General features: G+C 36.9%; 1 protein-coding gene across 1 annotated transcript; it reads right to left on the reverse strand.

The window, feature by feature from the left end:
• Nucleotides 1-5,279: 5,279 nt before the first annotated feature.
• LOC148553604 (uncharacterized) lies at nt 5,280-5,609 on the reverse strand. The gene has a single exon (XM_088494843.1). The coding sequence runs from the start codon at nt 5,607-5,609 to the stop codon at nt 5,280-5,282; it is 330 nt and encodes a 109-aa protein (XP_088350969.1).
• Nucleotides 5,610-8,890: the final 3,281 nt, after the last annotated feature.

Genomic DNA, 8,890 nt, shown 5'->3' on the forward strand with positions numbered 1-8,890 from the left:
TCCTTATTAGGGAACTCCTTGGAGGCCAGTGGACGTCCATTGAGTCTTCCTCAATGGAGATCACTGCCTCTTCCTCCTCTCCAGGTTCGGCCATGTGGGTTATGTTGATGGCCTTGCACTCTCTTTTTGGATTCTCTTCTGTATTACTTGGAAGAATACTAGGAGGGAGTTCAGTAACTTTCTTACTCAGCTGACCCACTTGTGCCTCCAAATTTCTAATGGAGGACCTTGTTTCAGTCATGAAACTTTGAGTGGTTTTAATTAAATCAGAGACTACAGTTGCTAATTCAGAGTGGTTCTGCTTGGAATTCTCTGTTTGTTGCTGAGAAGATTATGGAAAATGTTTGCCATTGCTAAACCTATTTCTTCCACCATTATTGTTGTTGAAGCCTTGTTGAGGCCTCTATTGATCCTTCCATGAGAGGTTTGGATGATTTCTCCATGAAGGATTATAGGTGTTTCCATAGGATTCTCCCATGTAATTCACCTCTTCCATTGCTGGGTTCTCAGGATCATAAGCTTCTTCTTCAGATGAAGCTTCTTTGGTACTGACTATTGCTGCTTGCATTCCAAATAGACTCTGAGAAATCATATTGACTTGCTGAGTCAATATTTTGTTCTGAGCCAATATGGCATTTAGAGTATCAATCTCAAGAACTCCTTTCTCTTGACTTGTCCCATTATTCACTGGATTCCTTTCAGAGGTGTACATGAATTGGTTATTTGCAACCATTTCAATAATTTCCTGAGCTTCTGCAGGCATCTTCTTCAGATGAAGAGATTTTCTAGTAGAGCTGTCCAATGACATCTTGGACAGTTCAGACAGACCATCATAGAAGATACCTATGATGCTCCATTCTGAAAGCATGTCAGAAGGACACCTTCTTATCAATTGCTTGTATCTTTCCCAAGCTTCATAGAGGGATTCACCTTCCTTATGTCTGAAGGTTTGGACTTCCACTCTAAGCTTGCTCAATTTTTGGGGTGGAAAGAACATTGCCAAGAAGGCATTGACTAGCTTTTCCCAAGAGTTCAGGCTTTCTTTAGGTTGTAAATCTAACCATGTTCTAGCTCTGTCTCTTACAGCAAAGGGAAAGAGCATAAGCATGTAGACCTCGGGATCAACCCCATTGGTCTTGACAGTGTCACAGATTTGCAAGAATTTAGCTAAGAACTGATGAGGATCTTCCAATGGAAGTCCACGAAACTTGCAATTCTGTTGCATCAGAGAAATTAATTGAGGCTTAAGCTCAAAGTTGTTTGCTCCAATGGCAGGGATGGAGATGCTTCTCCTATAGAAGTCGGGAGTAGGTGTAGTAAAGTCACCAAGCACCTTCCTTGCATTGTTGGCATTGTTGTTGTTTTCGGCTGCCATGGCTTCTTCTTGTTTGAAAGTTTCTGTTAGGTCCTCTATAGAGAGTTGTACTTTAGCTTCTTTTAGCTTTCTCTTTAAGGTCCTTTCAGGTTCAGGATCAGCTTCAACATGAATGCCCTTGTCCTTGCTCCTGCTCATATGAAAAGAGAGGAGAAGAAAATATGAAATCCTCTATGTCACAGTATAGAGATTCCTTGAGGTGTCAGAGGAAAATAAAAATAGAAGGATGAGGTAGAGAAGAGAGAATTCGAACTTATCAAGAGGGACAAAGTTCGAATTGCTGATAACGGAGAAGTGTTAGTCCTTTAAATAGAAGGATTTGGGAAGAGGAGAAGAATTTTCGAAATTAAAGTAAAATATTTTAAAATAATTAAAAGAAATTTTGAAAATTTCGTAAATGATTTTCGAAAACTAAGATTGGGAAAGAAATTAAGTGATTTTTGGAAAAGATTTTGAAATTAGAAATCAAAAAGATATGATTGAAAATTAATTTTGGAAAAGATGTGATTGAAATTATATGATTGAGAAGATATGATTGAGAATCAAATTAAAAAGAGAAATTTTTAAAATTAAAGTTGATTACTTGACTAACAGGAAATTAAAAGATATGATTCTAGAATTAAAATTTGATCCTTTCTTAATAGGCAAGTAATAACTTGAAAATTTTGAGTTAAATCATTAATTGTAGCAAGGATTTTTGAAAATAATAATAATTAAAAAATAGAAAGAAATTGATTTTGAAAAGATATGATTGAAGAGATATGATTTGAAAAATATTTGATTTTGAAAAATTATGAATATTTGAAAAAGATTTGAATTAAAAATAAAATATTCCCTCTAGTGTCCTCCTGGCGTTAAACGCCCCGAATGGCATCCATTCTGGCGTTTAACGCCCAAAATGCTACCTTTTTGGGCGTTTAACGCCCAGCCAGGTACCCTGGCTGGCGTTTAAACGCCAGTTTTCTTCCTCACTGGGTGTTTTGAACGCCCACCTTTTTCTCTGTAATTCCGCTGCTGCATGTTCTGAATCTTCAATTCTCTGTATTATTGACTTGAAAAGACATGGTTGGAAAACTAAGATTAAACAAATAATGCATGCAGGACACCAAACTTAGAAGTTTGTATACTAAGGACTATAACAATTTGAAAATGTATATGAGAAACAACAAAAGACACAAAACAAGAGAATTTAAAGATCAGAGCAAGGAAATCATCAAGAACAACTTGAAAATCAATGAAGAACATAATGCATGTAATTTTCAAAAATTAGAAGAATACAATTGACACCAAACTTAAGATTAGACACTAGACTTAAACAAGAAACATAAAATATTTTTTATTTTAAGATTTTATAAAATTTTTTTTTGTAATTTTTTCAAAAATTAAGTGGAAAAAAGAGAAAAAAGGACTTCCAAATTCTTAATGAGAATTCCAGGAATTAGACATGGCTTACTAGCCAGCCAAGCTTTTAGTGAAAGCTTTGGTCCAAAACACTAGACATGGCCAATGGCCAGCCAAGCTTTAGCAAATCATTACGATCAACAGCAAGATTGATAGAAATCAACAAGCCCTTGTGATGATAAGTTGAAACCTCGGTCCAAAAGATTAGACATGGCTTCTCAGCCAGCCAGACTTCAACAAATCAAGAAACTCTAGAATTCATTCTTAAAAATTCTGAAGAACAAAATAGAAATACAAGTTTTTTTTTGAAATTTTTTGAAAATTAAAAGGTAAAAAGCTTAAACATAAAATAAAATTACCTAATCTGAGCAACAAGATGAACCGTCAGTTGTCCAAATTCGAACAATCCCCGGCAACGGCGCCAAAAACTTGGTGCACGAAATTGTGATCATCAATGGTGCCAACATCATGGTACACACAATTGTAATCTCAACTCTTTGTCACAACTCCGTACAACTAACTAACAAGTGCACTGGGACATCCAAGTAATAAACCTTACGTGAGTAAGGGTCGATCCCACGGAGATTGTCGGCTTGAAGCAAGCTATGGTCATCTTGTAAATCTCAGTCAGGCAGATTCAAATGGTTATGGAGAATTGATAATTAAAATATGAATAAAACATAAAATAGGATAGAGATACTTATGTAATTCATTGGTGAGAATTTCAGATAAGCATATGAAGATGCTTTGTTCCTTCTGAACCTCTGCTTTCCTATTGCCTTCTTCCAATCATTCATACTCCTTTGCATGGCAAGCTTTATGTTGGGCATCACTGTTGTCAATGGCTACTTCCCGTCCTCTCAGTGAAAATGGTCTAAATGCGCTGTCACCGCACGGCTAATCAGCTGTTGGTTCTCGATCATGTTGGAATAAGATCCATTGATCCTTTTGCGTCTGTCACTACGCCCAACACTCGCGAGTTTGAAGCTTGTCACAGTCATCCCTTCCCAGATCCTACTCAAAATACCACAGACAAGGTTTAGACTTTTCGGATCTCAGGAATGGCCGCCCATTGATTCTAGCCTATACCACGAAGGTTTTAATCTTAGATTAGAAACCCAAGAGATACACATTCAAGCTTGTTTGCATGTAGAACGGAAGTGGTTGTCTGGCACGTGTTCATAGGTGAAAATGCTGATGAGTGTCACGGATCATCACATTCATCATGTTGAAGAATGAATGGATATCTTAGAATAGAAATAGGCTTGAGTTGAATAGAAAAACAATAGTACTTTGCATTAATTCATGAGGAACAGCAGAGCTCCATACCTTAATCTATGGTGTGTAGAAACTCCACCGTTGAAAATATAAAAGTGATAATGGTGATCATTGGCTTCGGCCCATAAGAGGGAACTAGAAGAACCAAGATCAAAAGTATGATCAAGTGTTTTAAATACAATAGCAAAAGGTCCTATTTGTAGAAAACTAGTAACCTAGGGTCTACAGAAATCAGTAAATGATGCAGAATCCACTTCAGGGCCCACTTGGTGTGTGCTTGGACTGAGCGTTGAAGCTTTCACATGTAGAGGCTTTTCTTTGAGTTAAACGCCAGCTTTTGTGCCAGTTTGGGCATTTAACTCCAGCTTTTATGCCAGTTCTGGCGTTTTGACGCCAGAATTTCTATGCTGACTTGGAACGCCGGTTTGGGCCATCAAATCTCAAGCAAAGTATGAGCTATTATATATTGCTGGAAAGCCCAGGATGTCTGATTTCCAACACAATTGAGAGCGCGTCAATTGGGCTTTTGTAGCTCCAGAAAATCCACTTTGAGTGCAGGGAGGTCAGAATCCAATAGCATCTGCAGTCCTTTTTCAGCCTCTGAATCAGATTTTTGCTCAGGTCCCTCAATTTCAGCCAGAAAATATCTGAAATCATAGAAAAATACACAAACTCATAGTAAAATCCAGAAATGTGATTTTTATTTAAAAACTAATAAAAACATAATAAAAACTAACTAAAATATACTAAAAACATACTAAAAATAATTCCCAAAAGCGTATAAATTATCCGCTCATCAGGCAGCTATAACAAATTATATATCGTTGTGAAGCCTTGGACGTTATCTTTCCAACGCAACTAGAACCATCTCATTTGGACCTCTGTAGCTCAAGTTATAACCGTTTGAGTGCAAAGAGGTCAAGCTAAACAGCTTAGCAATTTCTTCAACTTCTTGTATTCCTTCCAATTTTGCATGCTTTCTTTCCATCCCCTGAGCCATTCCTGCCCTATAATCTCTGAAAACACTTAACACACATATCAAGGCATCGAATGGTAATAAGAAAAGATTAATATTAGTAAATATAAGGCCAAAGAAGCATGTTTTCAATCATAGCACAAAATCAGGAAGGAGAATGTAAAACATGCATTTTATATGAACAAGTGTATGAAAGATTGATAAAATCCACTCAATTGAGCACAAGATAAACCATAAAATAGTGGTTTATCAGAACTCCTTAATGGCCCAATATGCCTTGTTCTCTATCTCCACCAGTGGGTGGCAAGCTTTGCCAAAGACCAACCGAAAGGGGCTCATACCAATTGGCGGCTTATAAGCCGTTTGGTAGGCCCATAATGCGTCGGTGAGCTTAGCACTCCAATCCTTTCTATGAGGTTTCACAATCCTTTCCAATATACGTTTAATCTCCCGATTGTAAACCTCAGCTTGGCCGTTCGTTTGGGGGTGATAGGTCGTGGCTACTTTATGTATGATGTCATATTTCTTCATGAGTCCTTCAATTCTCTTATTGCAAAAATGTGAACATTGGTCACTCATGATTGCTCGTGGGGACCCAAAGCGACAAATTATGTTATTCCTCACAAAAGAAAGGATCACATTAGCATCGTCCGTCCGGGTGGGTATCACTTCCACCCATTTGGACACATAATCAACGACTAGTAGAATGTAGAGAAAACCATTAGAGTTTGGGAATGGCCCCATGAAGTCGATACCCCATACATCAAAAATCTCACAAAATAGCATGGTTTGTTGGGGTATCTCATCCTTCTTGGAGATATTACCAAATTTAAGACATTGAGAACAAGATTTACAAAAGAGAGAAGAGTCCTTGAAAAGGGTTGGCTACCAAAATCCACAATCTAGGATCTTTCTTGCTGTCCTTTGAGGTCCATAATGGCCTCTTCCTTCGGAGGAGTGGCAAGTTTCCAAGATTGATTGGAATTCAGTTTGTGGAATGCACCTCCGAATTACTTGATCCGCACCACATCTCCAAAGGTATGGGTCATCCCATACATAGTAGTTAGATTTGCTTTTTAGCTTATCCTTTTGATGCTTGGAGAGATTAGGAGGAAAGGTGCGGGATACCAAGTAATTGGCTATTGGTGCATACCAAGGAGTGACTTCCGAGATTGCATGCAAGCCCTCAAAGGGGAAAGAATCATTAATAGGAGTGGAATCACCTTTGGTGTGTTCAAGGCGACTTAAGTGATCCGCCACTAGGTTTTGTGAACCACTCCTATCTTTGATTTCCATGTCAAATTCTTGCAATAATAAAACCCATCTAATCAATCTCGGTTTGGATTCTTTTTATCCAACAGATATTTTAACGCCGCATGATCCGAGTACACTACCACCTTAGAACCAAGTAGATAAGCTCGGAATTTATCCAAAGCGAAAACAATAGCCAATAGTTCTTTATCGGTGGTAGTGTAATTGGATTGGGCTCCATCCAATATTTTTGATGCATAGGCTATGATATATGGATTCATTCCACCCATGCACACGCTTCGTGCACGCGTACGCGTGGATGCCCTTCTCTCACACATTTCTTTTCTCCTATCCTTTCTATTTATTTCCTTCTTCTTTCTTCTTCCCTTCTCTTACCCCTCATCCAACACTTCCAAACACCATTTATAACCACCCTTTTTAGTTGGTTAGTTGTCTAGGTAGTTTCATTTTTGTTTAATTTTGGTTTTAATGATAAGTGTTGGATTACTAATTGCTGCTAATTACTGCAGAGATGTTAGTTTAACATCATTGTTGATTTTCACTGTTGGATTCTTTTGTTGAGGTTACAATTCCCAACTTGGTTTTGGATTTTTCATGCTTAACCTTTGTGAGTACCAAGTGAATGAGAATTGCCATCAAGCTTGTAAGTCTTTTGAATTGCATGATTTGGCCACCACGTAATTTGAATCCTGTTCTTTGATTAGGCAATTAATTGATGGATGTTATACATTTATCTTAATGCATTGTGCTTCTTGAACATATGCATCCGTATGTTTTGGCTTGAATGCTTTCATGCTTCTTTATTGCTTGTTTGGTTGTCTTAACCTACAAGTTTAGAGCATTTCAAGCACACTAGGATAAGTGAGGTGCATGCTTCTCTTGTGACATAGCTTTATATGCTAGTGTGAGTTCTAAAGGGCGCCTAATTTAGAATTCACACACCTACTTTCCTTAATATCACACCAATTCACTCACTCCATTCTAGTGATTATTACCTCATTCCAGCAATGTATGCTTCCTTGCTTTTGTATTTTCTCATCTTACAGTGTTCCTTTCTATTTTTTATGAACGATGCACCACAAGCAAAAATGGAAGCAGAACAAAGACCATGCAGCACTGGTTGACCTACCAGCTGAAGGTAGCAACTCGGAAAGTCGCCGTACCCCCTTGCTCATCTTTGAATGCACCGAGGACGGTGCAAATTTTTAAGTGTGGGGAGGTCGTCCGACCAATCGGTGCTTTTGGGTGACAAGTTTCTAATCCCAACACTTGTGCATTTCATTTTTTAGGTCTTTTAGGATTATTTTTAGTTGTATTTTCTTATTTTTGCATGTATACAAAATAAGCTTAGTCAAAATAATAAAATTTTTCAAGAAATTTATCTATAAGGCACCCCAATTGATTTGAGTTAAAATTTTTCATAGAACTTGCTTGAATCATATATATATTGTGGAACATGTTTTGAGCTAAGAACACAAGCATATGAGATTTGAGCCTAATGATGTGGTAACATCTTATAACCAATTATTTTTCTTCTTGTGTGCATTATTCTCTTTCTATGATTGTGATCCTTGATTTGTTTAATTCTTTATGTCTATTATTCCTTGTATTCATGCATTTATATGATTGAGGCCATTGTTTCATAAAGCTCACTTACCCAAATAGCCTACCTTTTACATTCCATTGTTAGCCAATTTTGAGCCTATGCTTAACCCAATTGTTCTTAATGTTAGCACGTTACAAGCCTAAAGCGAAAAATAATAAATGTCCCTTGTTTGGATCTTTGATTAGCTTAGGCTAGTGAGAGTATTTATTATTCAAGTTTGGAGAGATTTGGAAACATTGGTTGGGATAAAAGGGTGTTTTGTATTTCTATATTTGGGAATTGGGTGCATGCTCATGTATTAATCAAATGTTAGACCTTATGCATAGATATTGTATATAGTTTGAAAGAAAGAAAAGAAAACAAAAATGAGAAAAACAAAAGAAAAAGAAAAGTGAATATGAAAAGAAAAGAAATGAAACAAAAAAATATAGAAAAAGAGAAAAGAAATAAAAAGGGGACAAAATGCCCGAAAGTAAAGTTCAATAAGAATTAATGCATAAGTGTTGTGAAATGAAAAGAAAATGTATGAGTATGTGAAAAAGTGAAGAATGGGTAGTTAGGTTAGAACTTAATTGTATAGGTTATCATAGGTTAGATGGGAAAGTCTAGGTTAATCAAAGATTCAAATCTCAAGTCCACTTGACCAAATATGCATCCTACCTTGACCCTAGCCCCATTAAAACCTATGAAAAGACCTCATGATATGTGTATGCATGCATTAAAAAATTGTTGATTGTTAGATGAAGAACAAATCTTGGAAAGCATGATTAGGGGAGAATTGAGTGAATCAACCCTAAACACTTGAGCGACTAGAGTGCAAACAAATCCGGTGAGGGTTCGATTGCTCAATTACATGTTTTCACCTACAATCATCTTTTCTTGTAAGTTTATAAAAATATTTAATAACTCAATTCAATTGTGGATTAGATTTGCTATTGCCTTAGCCCTTGTGCCTATATATGTTCTCTTAGGAATTGACTTA

This window comes from Arachis ipaensis, chromosome B7 (genome assembly GCF_059453495.1).
Source record: "Arachis ipaensis isolate K30076 ecotype BB chromosome B7, ASM5945349v1, whole genome shotgun sequence".
In the NCBI taxonomy this organism is placed as follows: domain Eukaryota; kingdom Viridiplantae; phylum Streptophyta; class Magnoliopsida; order Fabales; family Fabaceae; genus Arachis; species Arachis ipaensis.

What these genes read in the sequence shown, in the direction of transcription:
- LOC148553604 (XM_088494843.1), bottom strand. Translation starts at nt 5,609, where the DNA reads ATGAGTGACCAATGTTCACATTTTTGCAATAAGAGAATTGAAGGACTC.